The sequence below is a fragment of the Scyliorhinus canicula genome, chromosome 6 (assembly GCF_902713615.1).
Source record: "Scyliorhinus canicula chromosome 6, sScyCan1.1, whole genome shotgun sequence".
NCBI lineage: Eukaryota > Metazoa > Chordata > Chondrichthyes > Carcharhiniformes > Scyliorhinidae > Scyliorhinus > Scyliorhinus canicula.
In genome coordinates, this window is record NC_052151.1 from 4,119,488 (window position 1) to 4,138,114 (window position 18,627).

The 18,627-nt window shown below is 51.7% G+C and overlaps 1 protein-coding gene across 1 annotated transcript in view; it reads right to left on the reverse strand.

The window, feature by feature from the left end:
• LOC119966916 (dynein heavy chain 14, axonemal-like) overlaps window positions 1-18,627 on the reverse strand; it is a 1,122,002-nt gene that overhangs the window by 535,794 nt on the left and 567,581 nt on the right. Inside the window, exons 36-37 of the mRNA XM_038798874.1 lie at window positions 15,767-15,856; window positions 61-195 (exon numbers count right to left, since the gene is read on the reverse strand). Coding sequence (XP_038654802.1) covers window positions 61-195; window positions 15,767-15,856 — 225 coding nt within the window. The remainder of the gene's footprint in view (window positions 1-60; window positions 196-15,766; window positions 15,857-18,627) is intronic.

Consider the following 18,627-nt stretch of genomic DNA (forward strand, 5'->3'; position numbering starts at 1 on the left):
ATTTTGTGTTATATTCATCAGCATCATCTGTTGACTTGTCACAATAAATAACTGACGAACCAAGGTAAATCTGATGCTATCAGATGAATCCTCTGTCACGAGACTTGGCATGATCGCCAGGGCTTTCTGCAGGATTGTTCTGACAGTTGTCTTTCCCCCACAAGTGGGACCCACCAGCATCACTCCAGGATGGACCTGAAAACAGATGAAAATCACTCATTAAACCAAGGGATGGTGTACAACCCTCAGTGGTGCTGTACCCTCTCCCTATGTCCTTCATGTGGATATCTAAATTAAAGAGAGGAAGGTTGCAACACGAGTTTGCTATTCAGCCCCTCTAGCCTATTCAATGAGATTGTACTTATCTGCACCCTAAAAGGTAACAGTGCTTATGTTACTGGACTAGTAATCCAGGGACCTGAGTCCATCACAACTGTGGAGGAATTTAAGACCATAAGACATAGGAGCAGAATTAGGCCACTCGGCCCATCGAGTCTGCGTCACCATTCAATCATGGCTGATATTTTTCTCATCCCCATTCTCCTGCCTTCTCCTCATAACCCCTGATCCCTTTATTAATCAAAAATCTATCTATGTATCTCTGTATTAAACTACAATTTATTGTTTAATTCCTTGTGGGATGTGGTTTTCACTGGCTAGGTAAGAATGTATTGCCCACATCTCATCACCTTTTAGAATCCAACAGGTTTATTTGGAATCACAAGCTTTCGGAGCTCTGCTCCTTCATCAGGTGAAATGGAGGCAGGTTCACCAATGCAGCATATATAGGAGAGACACAAATGCAAGATAATTACAGATTGGAAAGAGAAGGATGGTTGGAATGTAAGTCTTTACCGTACAAACAGTGTGAGTGGAGTGAGGGATAATCACAGGTAATCGAGGTGTGAATTGTCACGACACCACGCAACCCCGACACGGCAATCTCTGCACGACATGCTGGATCGTCGACATGGATAATTCCATCACACGTGAAAACACAACCTGTAGTGATATACATATGGATAGCAATATATATAGTTGGATGTACGGCCCCCGACCAGCAGGTGGGAAGGTGTTCCACCGTGTGACATCACAGATCGGCAGTTGGAAGTAAGTCCGACGAGAGGACAGTCGCATTCGAAGTAGCTCCAGGAGAATTCACTTATTCACTATTGTTTGTATTACATTAAGCAGGCCTCATACTGAGCACAGTGCAGTAACCCTGGGCTCACAGTGAGCAGGGCCTCATACTGAGCACGGTGCAATAACCCTGGGCTCACAGTGAGCAGGGCCTCATACTGAGCACGGTGCAATAACCCTGGGCTCACAGTGAGCAGGCCACATACTGAGCACGGTGCAGTAACCCTGAGCTCACAGTGAGCAGGCCTCATACTGAGCACGGTGCAGTAACCCTGGGCTCACAGTGAACAGGGCCTCATACTGAGCACTGTGCAGTAACCCTGGGCTCACAGTGAGCAGGGCCTCATACTGAGCACAGGGCAGTAACCCTGGGCTCACAGTGAGCAGGGCCCCATACTGAGCATGGGGCAGTAACCCTGGGCTCACAGTGAGCAGGGCCCCATACTGAGCACGGTGCAGTAACCCTGGGCTCACAGTGAGCAGGGCCTCATACTGAGCACGGTGCAATAACCCTGGGCTCACAGTAAGCAGGGCCTCATACTGAGCACGGTGCAGTAACCCTGGGCTCACAGTGAGCAGGGCCTCATACTGAGCACGGGGCAGTAACCCTGGGCTCACAGTGAGCAGGGCCTCATACTGAGCACGGTGCAGTAACCCTGGGCTCACAGTGAGCAGGGCCTCATACTGATCACGGTTAAATAACCCTGGGCTCACAGTGAGCAGGGCCTCATACTGAGCACGGGGCAGTAACCCTGGGCTCACAGTGAGCAGGGCCTCATACTGAGCACGGTGCAGTAACCCTGGGCTCACAGTGAGCAGGGCCTCATACTGAGCACGGGGCAGTAACCCTGGGCTCACAGTGAGCAGGGCCTCATACTGAGCACGGTGCAGTAACCCTGGGCTCACAGTGAGCAGGGCCTCATACTGAGCACGGGGCAGTAACCCTGGGCTCACAGTGAGCAGGGCCTCATACTGAGCATGGTGCAGTAACCCTGGGCTCACAGTGAGCAGGCCTCATACTGAGCACGGGGCAGTGACCCTGGGCTCACAGTGAGCAGGGCCTCATACTGAGCACGGTGCAGTAACCCTGGGCTCACAGTGAGCAGGGCCTGATACTGAGCACGGGGCAGTAACCCTGGGCTCACAGTGAGCAGGGCCTCATACTGAGCACGGTGCAGTAACCCTGGGCTAACAGTGAGCAGGGCCCATACTGAGCACGGTGCAGTAACCCTGGGCTCACAGTGAGCAGGGCCCCATACTGAGCACGGGGCAGTAACCCTGGGCTCACAGTGAGCAGGCCTCATACTGAGAACGGTGCAGTAACCCTGGGCTCACAGTGAGCAGGGCCTCATACTGAGCACGGGGCAGTAACCCTGGGCTCACAGTGAGCAGGGCCTCATACTGAGCCCGGTGCAGTACCCCTGGGCTCACAGTGAGCAGGGCCCCATACTGAGCACGGTGCAGTAACCCTGGGCTCACAGTGAGCAGGGCCCCATACTGAGCACGGTGCAGTAACCCTGGGCTCACAGTGAGCAGGGCCTCATACTGAGCACGGTGCAGTAACCCTGGGCTCACAGTGAGCAGGGCCTCATACTGAGCACGGGGCAGTAACCCTGGGCTCACAGTGAGCAGGGCCTCATACTGAGCACAGTGCAGTAACCCTGGGCTCACAGTGAGCAGGGCCCCATACTGAGCACGGGGCAGTAACCCTGGGCTCACAGTGAGCAGGGCCTCATACTGAGCACGGGGCAGTAACCCTGGGCTCACAGTGAGCAGGGCCTCATACTGAGCACGGGGCAGTAACCCTGGGCTCACAGTGAGCAGGGCCTCATACTGAGCACGGTGCAGTAACCCTGGGCTCACAGTGAGCAGGGCCTCATACTGAGCACGGTGCAGTAACCCTGGGCTCACAGTGAGCAGGGCCTCATACTGAGCACGGTGCAGTAACCCTGGGCTCACAGTGAGCAGGGCCCCATACTGAGCACGGGGCAGTAACCCTGGGCTCACAGTGAGCAGGGCCCCATACTGAGCACGGTGCAGTAACCCTGGGCTCACAGTGAGCAGGGCCCCATACTGAGCACGGTGCAGTAACCCTGGGCTCACAGTGAGCAGGGCCTCATACTGAGCACGGTGCAGTAACCCTGGGCTCACAGTGAGCAGGGCCCATACTGAGCACGGTGCAGTAACCCTGGGCTCACAGTGAGCAGGGCCTCATACTGAGCACGGGGCAGTAACCCTGGGCTCACAGTGAGCAGGGCCCCATACTGAGCACAGGGCAGTAACCCTGGGCTCACAGTGAGCAGGGGCCCCATACTGAGCACGGTGCAGTAACCCTGGGCTCACAGTGAGCAGGGCCTCATACTGAGCACGGGGCAGTAACCCTGGGCTCACAGTGAGCAGGGCCCCATACTGAGCACGGTGCAGTAACCCTGGGCTCACAGTGAGCAGGGCCCCATACTGAGCACGGTGCAGTAACCCTGGGCTCACAGTGAGCAGGGCCCCATACTGAGCACGGGGCAGTAACCCTGGGCTCACAGTGAGCAGGGCCTCATACTGAGCCCGGTGCAGTACCCCTGGGCTCACAGTGAGCAGGGCCCCATACTGAGCACGGTGCAGTAACCCTGGGCTCACAGTGAGCAGGGCCCCATACTGAGCACGGGGCAGTAACCCTGGGCTCACAGTGAGCAGGGCCCCATACTGAGCACAGTGCAGTAACCCTGGGCTCACAGTGAGCAGGACCCCATACTGAGCACGGGGCAGTAACCCTGGGGTCACAGTGAGCAGGCCTCATACTGAGCACGGGGCAGTAACCCTGGGCTCACAGTGAGCAGGGCCCCATACTGAGCACGGGGCAGTAACCCTGGGCCCACAGTAAGCAGGCCCCATACTGAGCACAGGGCAGTAACCCTGGGCTCACAGTGAGCAGGGCCCCATACTGAGCACAGGGCAGTAACCCTGGGCTCACAGTGAGCAGGGCCTCATACTGAGCACGGGGCAGTAAACCTGGGCTCACAGTGAGCAGGGCCCCATACTGAGCACGGGGCAGTAACCCTGGGCTCACAGTGAGCAGGGTCCCATACTGAGCACGGGGCAGTAACCCTGGGCTCACAGTGAGCAGGCCTCATACTGAGCACGGGGCAGTAACCCTGGGCTCACAGTGAGCAGGGCCCCATACTGAGCACGGGGCAGTAACCCTGGGCTCACAGTGAGCAGGGCCCCATACTGAGCACGGTGCAATAACCCTGGGCTCACAGTGAGCAGGGCCTCATACTGAGCACGGTGCAGTAACCCTGGGCTCACAGTGAGCAGGGCCTCATACTGAGCACGGGGCAGTAACCCTGGGCTCACAGTGAGCAGGGCCTCATACTGAGCACGGGGCAGTAACCCTGGGCTCACAGTGAGCAGGGCCCCATACTGAGCACGGTGCAGTAACCCTGGGCTCACAGTGAGCAGGGCCTCATACTGAGCACGGTGCAGTAACCCTGGGCTCACAGTGAGCAGGGCCTCATACTGAGCACGGGGCAGTAACCCTGGGCTCACAGTGAGCAGGGCCCCATACTGAGCACGGGGCAGTAACCCTGGGCTCACAGTGAGCAGGGCCTCATACTGAGCACAGGGCAGTAACCCTGGGCTCACAGTGAGCAGGGCCCCATACTGAGCAAGGTGCAGTAACCCTGGGCTCACAGTGAGCAGGGCCTCATACTGAGCACGGTGCAGTAACCCTGGGCTCACAGTGAGCAGGGCCCCATACTGAGCACGGGGCAGTAACCCTGGGCTCACAGTGAGCAGGGCCCCATACTGAGCACGGTGCAGTAACCCTGGGCTCACAGTGAGCAGGGCCTCATACTGAGCACGGTGCAGTAACCCTGGGCTCACAGTGAGCAGGGCCTCATACTGAGCACGGTGCAGTAACCCTGGGCTCACAGTGAGCAGGGCCTCATACTGAGCACGGTGCAGTAACCCTGGGCTCACAGTGAGCAGGGCCTCATACTGAGCACTGGTGCAGTAACCCTGGGCTCACAGTGAGCAGGGCCCCATACTGAGCACGGTGCAGTAACCCTGGGCTCACAGTGAGCAGGGCCCCATACTGAGCACGGTGCAGTAACCCTGGGCTCACAGTGAGCAGGGCCTCATACTGAGCACGGGGCAGTAACCCTGGGCTCACAGTGAGCAGGGCCCCATACTGAGCACGGGGCAGTAACCCTGGGCTCACAGTGAGCAGGGCCCCATACTGAGCACGGTGCAGTAACCCTGGGCTCACAGTGAGCAGGGCCCCATACTGAGCACGGTGCAGTAACCCTGGGCTCACAGTGAGCAGGGCCCCATACTGAGCACAGGTGCAGTAACCCTGGGCTCACAGTGAGCAGGGCCCCATACTGAGCACGGGGCAGTAACCCTGGGCTCACAGTGAGCAGGGCCCATACTGAGCACGGTGCAGTAACCCTGGGCTCACAGTGAGCAGGGCCCATACTGAGCACGGGGCAGTAACCCTGGGCTCACAGTGAGCAGGGCCTCATACTGAGCACGGGGCAGTAACCCTGGGCTCACAGTGAGCAGGGCCTCATACTGAGCACGGTGCAGTAACCCTGGGCTCACAGTGAGCAGGGCCTCATACTGAGCACGGTGCAGTAACCCTGGGCTCACAGTGAGCAGGGCCCCATACTGAGCACGGTGCAGTAACCCTGGGCTCACAGTGAGCAGGGCCCCATACTGAGCACGGTGCAGTAACCCTGGGCTCACAGTGAGCAGGGCCCATACTGAGCACGGTGCAGTAACCCTGGGCTCACAGTGAGCAGGGCCCATACTGAGCACGGTGCAGTAACCCTGGGCTCACAGTGAGCAGGGCCCCATACTGAGCACGGGGCAGTAACCCTGGGCTCACAGTGAGCAGGGCCTCATACTGAGCACGGGGCAGTAACCCTGGGCTCACAGTGAGCAGGGCCCCATACTGAGCACGGGGCAGTAACCCTGGGCTCACAGTGAGCAGGGCCTCATACTGAGCACGGTGCAGTAACCCTGGGCTCACAGTGAGCAGGGCCCATACTGAGCACGGTGCAGTAACCCTGGGCTCACAGTGAGCAGGGCCTCATACTGAGCACGGTGCAGTAACCCTGGGCTCACAGTGAGCAGGGCCTCATACTGAGCACGGGGCAGTAACCCTGGGCTCACAGTGAGCAGGGCCTCATACTGAGCACGGTGCAGTAACCCTGGGCTCACAGTGAGCAGGGCCCCATACTGAGCACGGTGCAGTAACCCTGGGCTCACAGTGAGCAGGGCCCCATACTGAGCACGGGGCAGTAACCCTGGGCTCACAGTGAGCAGGGCCTCATACTGAGCACGGTGCAGTAACCCTGGGCTCACAGTGAGCAGGGCCTCATACTGAGCACGGGGCAGTAACCCTGGGCTCACAGTGAGCAGGGCCCCATACTGAGCACGGTGCAGTAACCCTGGGCTCACAGTGAGCAGGGCCCCATACTGAGCACGGTGCAGTAACCCTGGGCTCACAGTGAGCAGGGCCTCATACTGAGCACGGTGCAGTAACCCTGGGCTCACAGTGAGCAGGGCCCCATACTGAGCACGGTGCAGTAACCCTGGGCTCACAGTGAGCAGGGCCCATACTGAGCACGGTGCAGTAACCCTGGGCTCACAGTGAGCAGGGCCTCATACTGAGCACGGTGCAGTAACCCTGGGCTCACAGTGAGCAGGGCCCATACTGAGCACGGGGCAGTAACCCTGGGCTCACAGTGAGCAGGGCCTCATACTGAGCACGGTGCAGTAACCCTGGGCTCACAGTGAGCAGGGCCCATACTGAGCACGGGGCAGTAACCCTGGGCTCACAGTGAGCAGGGCCCATACTGAGCACGGTGCAGTAACCCTGGGCTCACAGTGAGCAGGGCCTCATACTGAGCACGGTGCAGTAACCCTGGGCTCACAGTGAGCAGGGCCCCATACTGAGCACGGGGCAGTAACCCTGGGCTCACAGTGAGCAGGGCCTCATACTGAGCACGGTGCAGTAACCCTGGGCTCACAGTGAGCAGGGCCTCATACTGAGCACGGTGCAGTAACCCTGGGCTCACAGTGAGCAGGGCCCCATACTGAGCACGGTGCAGTAACCCTGGGCTCACAGTGAGCAGGGCCCCATACTGAGCACGGGGCAGTAACCCTGGGCTCACAGTGAGCAGGGCCCATACTGAGCACGGGGCAGTAACCCTGGGCTCACAGTGAGCAGGGCCCCATACTGAGCACGGTGCAGTAACACTGAGCTCACTGCCTGATTCTGAATGGTGTACATGTTACATTTTAATCCTCCGATCAGTAAATTAATCTGAGACTTTAACATCACAACTCAACCAAATCTCACTTATGTCACATTTCAGAAAATTTAATAGAGTAAATTAAACATTTCACTCTCTCAATGTATTAATTAGTGACTTGACTTGAGAAATTTTCTTTTCAAAAGAGTTCCTGATTTTAACACTTTAATCACCTTCTATGTGAGGAAATGGTTCTGTCTTAGCTTGGGGTAGCACTCGTCTTTGTTCACTGGAACACGGGCTCAAGCCCCATTATAGAAACTTGACTACATCGTTCTTGGAGTGCTGCAATGTTGAAGGTGCTGAATGTTAAATGGATACAAGCCAGGGGCTGAAGTTGAAAATCTTTGCCTCCTAGCTCTGTGCAGTGTCCCAGCTGACTCTCTTTGTACTGTTGTTTTAAAATAAATTTTGAGTACCCAATTCATTTTTTCCAATTAAGGAGCAATTTAGTGTGGCCAATCCACCTACCCTGCACATCTTTGGGTTCTGGGGGTGAAACCCACGCAAACACAGGGAGAATGTGCAATCTCCACACGGAGAGTGACCCAGAGCCGGGATCGAACCTGGAGCTTGGCGCCATGAGGCAGCAGTGCTTGTGTTGTTCCTCGTGTCTTAATAAAGCTCGTAGTTTCAAAGTTGGAGAAGATGCTTTATTGTGAATTTGTTCTTTCTTCAGAGCTTAACTTACGGCTACCTCAAATGCTGCCTGCCTGTGTGTCTGTGACCTGCTGCGAGTTCTGCCTTCCGTGAAATGTGTCGTCACTTCCTGTCCCTGTGTATATATAGCTCTCCCGTGATCCCTCTAGTGCTTGTTCAGTTGTATTGCATCTACTCAGATCTACAATCACCACAGTGCTAACCACTGTGCCACGTGCTGCCATTCTTTATACTCTTTTCAAATAAACAAATGATCAATAACATAAACTAATGGATGGGGTGACGGCCACTGGTGAGACACAGTAACCAAAACCGAACATCAATGGAAAGCTAACAAACATGGGGGTGATGGTGTTCCTCAATCCCGAAGTGTAGGCCATGTAACTGACTCTCTTCATATCTGATCCCAGTCTGAAACAAACAATGGCCATCACCGATGTATCTTTAACAACATATCAGCAAACCATTAAAACTGCCTTCCAAATTCAATTTGAAACTCAGGACATCAAGGATCCTTCAGCAACATTCGAAGAGGAAAGTTGTTCTCCCTGGTATTGTGGGACTCTTTTATCTCCCAATCAATACCAATAAAACAGATTTTCAGCTCATTACCAAAAAGCTGTTTGGGATCTTGCAATGGTAATTTCAGAAAAATCATTAACAGGACGTGGACATTGCTGTCTAGGCCAACATTTTATTAGCCATCCTTAATTACCCTCGGCAAGGTGATGGTGAGCTGCCTTCTTGAACCGCTGCCATCCCTGAGGTGTAGGTGCACCCACTGTGTACAACACGGTAGCACAGTGGTTAGCACTGTTGCTTCACAGCTCCCAGGATCCCAGGTTTGATTCCCGTCTTGGGTCACTGTCTCCCCATATCTGTGTAGGTTTCCTCTGGGTGCTCCGGTTTCCTCCCACAAGTCCCGAAAGACGTGCTGGTAGGTAATTTGGACATTTTGAATTCTCCCTCTGTGGCCCGAACAGGTGCCGGAATGTGGCGACTAGGGGCTTTTCACAGTAACTTCATTGCAGTGTTAATGTCAGCCTACTTGTGACAATGAAGATTACTTTAGTTTACTAATGCTGTTAGAGAGGCAGATCCTGGATTTTGATCCAGCAACAGGAAAGGAATGGCAAAATATTAGAGGGGAGCTTGCACAGGTGGTGTTCCCAGAAATCTGCTACTTCCAGGTAGCAGAGGTTGCGGGTTTAGAAGGTCTTGTCAACAGAGTCTTAATGAATTGCTGCTTTGCACCTTGTAGATGGTACATATTGCTGCCAGTGTGCAAGGGTAGTGGAAGGACTGAATGCTTGTGGATAGGGTGCCAATCAAGGAGGCTGCTCTGCCCTGGGTGGTATCACTCTTCATAAGTGTTGTTGGGACTGTACTCATGCAGGCAACTGGAGAGTATTCCATCACACTCCTTTTAAAAAAATATTTTTATGGGGGTATTTGCAAGTTTTTATAATAATGACATCAACATGGTAAAATAAACATTTCCTCCCCCCATAGTCCAATCTTTACACGCCCCAACCATACACCAACAATCCGCCTGCTCCCCCTCCCCTTGGAATACTGCTTCTGCTGACATTTCAATTTTCCCTGAGAAAGTCGCCGAACCCTAACATTGATCCTCTCAAGGCAAACTTTATTTTCTTGAGACTGAGAAACCCAGACATGTCACTAACCCAGGTCTCTACACTCGGGGGCTTCGAGTCCCTCCACATTAACAAGATCCGTCTCCGGGCTACCAGGGAGGCAAAGGCCAGGGCGTCGGCCTCTTTCACTCCCTGAACTCCCGGATCTTCCGACACTCCAAAGATCGTCACCTTTGGACTCGGCCCCACCCGTGTTTTGAGTACCATGGACATTGGCGCAGCGAAATCCTGCCAAAACCCTCTGAGCTTCCGGCATGCCCAAAACATGTGGACATGATTTGCTGGGCTTCCCATGCACCTCACACACCTCTCCTCTACCCCGAAAAACTTGCTCATCCTAGCCACTGTCACGTGTGCCCGGTGGACTACCTGAAATTGTATTAGGCTGAGCCTCGTGCACGATGAAGAGGTATTAACCCTGCTTAGGGCATCCGCCCACGGACCCACCTCTATCTCTCTTCCTAGCTCGTCCTCCCACTTGCCCTTAAGCTGGTCCACCAGAGTTTCCTCCGCATCCAAAAGCTCCTGGTAAATATCTGATACCTTCCCCTCTCCCCCCCAGGTACTGAAGACTACTCTGTCCTGTATCCCCCGTGGCAGCAGCGGGAAGGCTGGAACCTGCTTTCTCCAGAAGTCTCGCACCTACAAATACCTAAACCCATTCCCTGCTGGCAATTCAAATTTATCCTCCAAGGCTTTCAAGCTGGGGAAGCTCCCATCTATAAATACATTCCCTATCCTTCTAATTCCTGCCCTTTGCCATCTCCGGAACCCACCATCCAGCCTACCCGGTACAAACCGATGATTATTATAAATCGGGGTCCAAACCGATGCTCCCTCCACTCTCTTATATCTCCTTCACTGCCCCCAGATTCCCAGATATCGAAAGCTCTTCCCTATCATTCTAAGCGACATCTCTCTCAGCTCTTCACCTGTCCTCTAGCCTGGATCGCGAACATCTCGCTCTTCCCCATGTTCATTTTGTATCCCAAAAAATTGCCAAATTCCCCCAGGATTCACATTACTTCCCCCATCCCCTCCAACGGGTCTGAAATATACAAGTTATCTACGTGGAGTGAGACCCAGTGCTCCACACCCCCACCCCCACCCGAACCAGCCCTTTCCAGTTCGTAGAGGCTCTTAATGCCATGGCCAATGGCTCTATGGCCAGATCAAACAGTAACGGGGAGAGGGGGCACCCTTGCACTCGGTGTAGTTTAAAATACCCCGACATCAGCCGGTTCGTACGCACACTCGCTACTGGTGCCTGATACAGCAACTGCACCCAGTCAATAAAGCCCTCACCAAACCCAAACCGTCCCAGCGCCTCCCACAGGTAATCCCACTCCACCCGATCAAAAGCCTTCTCCGCATCCATCACTTCTACCACCTCCACCTCCTCTCCTTCTGAGGGCATCATAATAACATTTAAAAGCCTTTGAACATTGGCCTTGAGTTGCCTGCCCTTTACAAATCCCGTCTGGTCTTCTCCTATCACCCCTGGGACACAGTCCTCTATCCCTGTGGCCAGTATCTTAGCCAGCAGTTTGGCCTCCACATTCAGTAGAGAAATTGGCCTGTATGACCCGCATTGCTCCGGATCCTTCTCCCGTTTCAAAATCAATGAAATCGAGGCCTGCAACATTGTTGGGGGAAGGACTCCCTTCTCTCTTGCTTCATTAAATGTCCTCACCAGCAGTGGGCTCAATATCTCTGAAAACGTCTTATAGAATTCCACCGGGTAGCCGACCAGCCCCAGAGCCTTGCCCGACTGCACGCCCTCCAGCCCCTTGATTATTTCCTTCATCTCAATTGGGGCTCCCAGCCCTTCCACCAGATCCTCATCAACCCTTGGGAACCTGAACTGATCCAAAAACTGCCTCATCCCCTCCACCCCTGCCGGGGGTTCCCACTCACATAATTTACTGTAAAAGTCTTTAAACACCTCATTCACCCCCACTGGGTCCAGGGCGTATTCCCACCTCTACTCTTTACTCTCCCTATTCCCTGGCCGCCTCCCTTTTTCTGATCTGGTTCACTAACATTCTGCTTGCCTTTTCCCCGTACTCATAAATCGCCCCCCTTGCCTTCCTCAACTGTTCCACCGCTTTCCCTATAGTCAACGGCCCAAACTCCGCCTGTAACCTCCGCCGCTCCCTCAGTAGCCCCGTGTCCAGGGCCTCCGAGTATCTTCTGTCCACCTGGAGTATCTCCTTAACTAACCTGTCCCTCTCAGCCCGTTCCGCCTTTTCTCTGTGGGCCCGTAACGAGATTAATTCCCCTCTGACCACTGCCTTCAAAGCTTCCCAAACTGTCGATGCAGAGACTTCCCCCGTATCATTTGTTTCCAGGTAGTTCTGGATGGACTTGTTCACCCGCCCACAGACCACTTCGTCCGCTAACAACCCCACATCCAGCCTCCATGGTGGGCGTTGTCATCTCTCTGAACTAACCGATAGATCCACCCAATGTGGGGCATGATCCGACACTGCGATTGCCGAGTACTCAGTATCCACCATCCCCGGTATTAGCGCCCTGCTCAGAACAAAAAAGTTAATGCGCGAGTATACCTTGTGGACATGGGAGAAAAAAGAAAACTCCTTCGCCTTTGGCTGTGTAAACCTCCATGGGTCTACTCCCTCCATCTGTTCCTTAAACCCCTTCAATTCCTTTGCCGCGGCTGGCAATCTCTCTGTCTTGGATTTTGACCGGTCCAATTCCGGATTAATGACTGTGTTAAAATCTCCTCTCATAATCAGGTTATGTGACTCTAAGTCTAGGATCTTCCCTAACACCCGCCTCATAAATTCCACATCATCACAATTCGGAGCATATATGTTCACGAGTACCACCTGCACTCCCTCCAGCTTCCCACTCACCATTATGTACCTCCCCCCCCCCCCCCCCCCCCGCTGACTAGCCATCACCCATTTTAAGCCAGCCACCCGCTCGCGCCCCCCGGTCTCCTCGAGCCCCCCCTCGGGAATTCGCCATCCCTGACCTCTCACTTGTCCCCGACTAACAGTTCCTCCCCATTCATCAAAGCAGCTCCCCTCCCCTCTCCCTCCCCCCTCTCGCAACAGCACCGGAAACCCAACCCCCCATATCAAGCTCCAGCTTAAAACCTGCTCGTCCCCCACTGCGCTTCCGTGAGTCAGCTGACCCAAGCTGACTTGATAGCGCCAGCCCAAGGCACCAAGCAGTCTGTCTACCCATTGTTCTCTCCCCTCTCCCCCCACTTGGACAAACATATTCAAAGCATTACATTTCCCAGTAAACAAAAGTCAGAAAAAAGTGAAAAAACAACCACAGAAGAAAACAAAACAGCCCCAGAAACCGCCCCCTCCCCCTCTAACCAGCTCCCTGTAAGACAAAGACAAAGTTAACTTTAGCCATCAAAACAGCCCCTTATTACACATAACTCTACTTATACAACCCAGCACAACTAATCCCTGCCACAGTACTCGCCAAGGCTTTAGTGTTTTTCAATTCACCTCCAGTCTTTTTTCTTTGCTAAAAATCCCGTTCCTCATGTGTGACCCACAGACGGGCTGGGTACAACTTCCTGAACTTCATGCCCTTCTTAAAGAGGGTCATTTTTGCCCGATTAAACTCAGCTTGCCTCTTGGCCAAATCTGTTCCCAGGTCCTGATAAATGCGCAGCTCCCAATTCTCCCAATTGCTGCTCCGTTCTTTCTTGGCCCACCGCAGAATGTGTTCCTTGTCCAGCAATCGGTGCCTTCAGGGAGGCCGGCGATTCTCAGATTCTGCCTCCTGTACCTGTTCTCCAGGTCCTCCAGCTTCTCCTGCATTCTTTTCTGGATGTAATTCATCAACTCCTCCTTGGTCTCCAGCACTGTTAGGTATTCCTCGTGCTCGGACACCTTTTTCCCCACCACCTGGATCGCACGTCCGTGGATCTCTTGATTCTGCACCACCTGATTAATCAAAGCCTTGATTGGGTCCAGCGTGTCCTTCTTACCCTTGGCGAAGCAATCTTCAAAAAACTTCACCAGCTACTCCGTTGACCACTTTGCCGTGTCCCCGCGGCCCTTACTCTCCGCCATGTTGCCCCGCGTTGTCAGCTCTGCTCCCGTCTTCCTTGTGGAACTTTGTCTTCTCACACGGCCACTTCTGGTCCAATTCTCCATATACCGGAGGGGTATTTCTCCTCACTGTCTCACTCTTCACCGATTTATCCCATAAAATCCGGGAAAAAACTGGTGAATAAAGTCCAAAAGTTCGTCACAGGCGGGAGCTATCAAATGTGCGAACTACTCCTCCATGGCCGCCACCGGAAGTCTCCATCACACTCCTGACAACAATCAAATATCAATAGATTCTCTCTTGTTGGAGATGGTGCTTGGGTGGCACAGATATCACTTTCCATTCATCAGCTCAATCCTGAATGTTATCCAGATCTTGCTGTAAGTGGACATGGACTACTTCAGTATCAGAGGTGTTGCAAATGGTGCTGAGCAGTGTGAAAACATCCTCACTTCTGACCTTGTGATGAAGCAGCTGAAGATGGTTGGGTCTCGGGCACTACCCTCAGGAACTCCTGCACTGATATCCTGGAACTCAGATAATTGACTTCTAACACCCATCGTCCTTTGTGCCAGGTAGGTATGACTCCAACCAGCGGAGAGCTTTCCCCAATTCCCATTGGCTCCAGTTTAGCTAGAGCTCCTTGATGTCACATTCAGTCAAACGTTGCTTTGATGTCAAGCCCTGTCACTCTCACCTCACCTCTGGAGTTCAGTTCTTTTGATCATTTTTGAAGTAAGGTTGAAATAAGGTCAGGAACTAAGTGGCCCTGGCACAACCCAAACTGAGCGTCAGTAGCAGGTTGTTTCTGAGTGCCTCTTAATAGCACTGTCAACGACCCCTTCCCACATTGGTGACCGAGAGTTGGAAAATGCGGCGGTAATTGGTCGGGTTGAATTTGACCTGCTTTATGTAGGCAGGCCAAACCCGGGTTGTTTTCCACAGAGTTTGGTAGATTCCAGTGTTGTAGTTGCACTGGAACAGCTTTGCTAAGGCCAGAGATAGTTCTGGAGCACAGGTCTTCTGTACTTTTGCTGAAATTTGTTTTGAGGGCCCATAGACCTTTTAGTATCCAGTGTCTTCAGCCATTTCTTGATATCATGTGAGGAATTAGTCCCTATGTTTCTGAAATTTATACAGTCATTATACTTGAAATGTACTTAAGATATCACAAAGTCTTTTGGGACATTCTGAGGTCACAGAAGGATCTATGAGTAAAAGTGATGAATGGTGAAAAGCTAGGATCAGTGGAAGTTCAAAAGGGATTGAGGGGGATCAATGTGCAGAGATGACTAAAATGTAGCAGTCCAGTATTGAAGATAATTATAAGACTAATGGAATGTTAGTTTCATAACTAGAGCGTGCGAATATAAAGGGGAGGATGTTTTTCTGCAGCTACACTTGGTTAGGCTACCGCTGAGGTTTGTGCAAGGTGCTAGAATATTGAGGGTTAAGGAGTGAATTGAGCTTTTAATGAGTTTGGAAGGAATTAGAGATCACGAGAGACATTTTCTGTTGCTGTAGAAGTCTAGGATAAGGGGGCATAACTTGAAATCAGACCACTCCAGAGAGCGGTTTGGAATCACCTCTTCATATAAAGGGTGGTAGAAGTGCGCAACTCTCTCCAACAAAAAGAAGAATGCTGGCTCAATTTCTCAATTTCAATCTGAGGTTGATGGATGGTTGTTTGTCAAAGGTATGAAGGATATGGAGCCAAGACAGATGGATGCAATCAGGAGAAAGGTCAGTCATGAACTGACTGTATGGCAGAACAGGCCCGAAGGGCTGAATGGTCTATACCTGTTCCTATCTTCTTTATGTTCCTAAGTCTTTCTGTCTTTCATTCACAGTGTTCGAAGGAAAAGTATAAATATACATTTCAGTGAAAACAGACTGTTAAAATATATGAATGATAATGTCAAAGATTTTGCCCTGTTTGGAACATACCAGAATCTGGCTGTAGAACTGGATTATCTTCTCCTCTTGGCTTGGCCAGTGCTGGAATTCCAGTTCGGATGTTGCCATGGCTATTGCTTTCTGGAGAGAACAGACAAAAACAGAAACATTAAATGCAATCACAGTGGAGGTTGAAATATAAAGCATTGAACAAGGCTCTATCTTCCCTCTCAGGTCAAGTTAAAAGAGTTGGTTAGTTCTCCATTGTATCCTGTCCTATATTTATACCTCAATCAACATCAATAAAAACGTCACTGAAACTGATAGCTTGTCATTATCTTATTATTATTATGGGACCTATCTGGAAAAAAATTGGCTGCTTGCATTTCCTAAATTACAACAATGACAATAATTCAGAATTATGCATTAAAGTATTTTGTGGCATCCTCAGACTGAAAGGCACTAATTTCTGCAATTTATCTTTCTTCATAGCAATGTGAGTGCTTCAGTCACATCCCGCATGGGACAGACGGGGTGGGAATGATTATCTTCCCGTGATTCTCGCGGAGCACGAGCTCCCCTGCCAGGGACGGGGGAATTCTAATTAACCATTGTATAAATGTTTGGCCAGTAAGGAGAGAGGAACCCGGTAGGGACCGATCAGGCAGTGTATACAGTATAGTACATAAACCAATGTAATTTATTTCACTCGGTGGAGACTCCTGCGTCCTTATTAAAATAGGGAACCACATCAGGATCACTGACTCCTTGGGACAGATACCGACGATGAATTTTGAACATTTTTATTAGTGATTTAGCGATTAAATTCCACAATTCTGTCATGTGATTAGTTAAAACTGTAAATTAGTGCCCTTATATTTCTTTACCTATGTAATAAGACCATACGACCATAAGACATAGGAGCAGAATTAGGCCACTCGGCCCATCGAGTCTGCTCCGCCATTCAATCATTGCTGATATTTTTCTCATCCCCATTCTCCTGCCTTCTCCTCATAACCCCTGATCCCCTCGTTAATCAAGAACCTATCTATATATGTCCTGAAGACACTCAGTGAATAGGCCTCCACAGCCTTCTGTGGCAAAGAGTTACACACATTCACCACCCTCTGGCTGAAGAAATTCCTCCACATCTCTGTTTGAAAGGATTGTCCCTTTCGTCTGTGATTGTGTCCTCTGCTTCTAGTTTTTCCTACAAGTGGAAACATTCTCTCCACGTCCACTCCATCCAGGCCATGCAGTGTACTGTAAGTTTCAATAAGTTCATCCCTCATCCTTCTAAACTCCAACAAGTACAGATCCAGAGTCCTCAACCGTTCCTCATACGACAAGCTCTTCATTCCAGGGATCATTCTTGTGAACTGCCTCTGGACCCTTTCCAAGGCCAGCACATCCTTCCTTAGATACAGGTCCTAGAACTACTTATAATACTCCAAATGGGGTCTGACCAGAGCCTTATATAGTCTCAGAAGTACATCCCTGGTCTTGTATTTTAGCCTTCTCGACATGAATGCTAACATTGCATTTGCCTTCTTAACTGCCGACTGAACCTGCACGTTAACCTTAAGAGAGTCGTCAACAAAGACTCCCAAGTCCCTTTTTGCTTGTGATTTCCTAAGCATCTTCCCATTTAGAAAATAGTCTATGCCTCAATTCCTCCTTCCAAAGTGCATAACCCCACACTATTCCACATTGTATTCCATCTGCCACTTCTTTGCCCACTCTCCTAGCCTGTCCAAGTCCTTCTGCAGCCCCCTTGCTCCCTCAATACAACCTGCCCCTCTACAGATGTTTGTATCAACTGCACACATAGCAACAGTGGCTTCAGTTCCTTCCTTCAGATCATTAATGTATATTGTGAAAGTTGTGGTCCCAGCACAGACCCCTGAGGCACACCACTAGTCACCGGCTGCCATCCTGAAAAAGGCCCCTTTATCCCCACTCTCTGCCTTCTGCCAGTCAGCCAATCCTCTATCCGTGCCAGGATCTTACCCTTATCACCATGAGCTCTTAACTTATTTAACAGTTTCCTATGCGGCACCTTGTCAAAGGCCTTCTAGAAATCTAAATAAATCACGTCCACTGGTTCTCCTTTGTCTAACTTCCTTGTTACTTCCTCAAAGAACTCTAACAGATTTGTTAGACACGACCTCCCCTTGACGAAGCCGTGCTGACTCAGTCCTATTTTACCATGCACTTCCAAGTACTCTGCGATCTCATCTTAAATAATGGACTCTAAAATGTTACCAATGACAGGCTAACCGGCCTATAATTTCCTGTCTTCTGCCTCCCTCCCTTCTTAAATTGTGGTGTTACATTAGCCACTTTCCAGTCCTCTGGGACCCTTCCTGCCTCCAGTGATTCCTGAAAAATCATCACCAATGTCTCAACAATCTCCTGACCTTACCATTTTGAAACGGGGGATACACATGCAAACTCTGAATGGTTCAGGATGTAGCTAGCATTGTGGAATGGTTCCGCACGTTGTTAAGCCTGGGGAATGGTTTGGGATGTTGTTCAGACTGGGGAGTGAATTTGAATGTTGGTAACACTGAGGATTTGTGCATTGAGCAATCGTTCAAATTTGAAAAATTTATTTACAGGATGGCAGCACGGTAGCACAGTAGTTAGCACTGTGGCTTCACAGCGCCAGGGTCCCAGGCTCGATTCCCCATTGGGTCACTGTCTGTGCGGAGTCTGCACGTTTTCCCCGTGTCTGCGTGGGTTTCCTCCGGGTGCTCTGGTTTCCTCCCACAGTCCAAAGACGTGCAGGTTAGGTGGATTGGCCATGATAAATTGTCCTTAGTGGGCAAAGAGGTTAGGAGGGGTTGTTGGGTTACGGGGATGGGGTGGAAGTGAGGGCTTAAGTGGGTCGGTGCAGACTCGATGGGCCG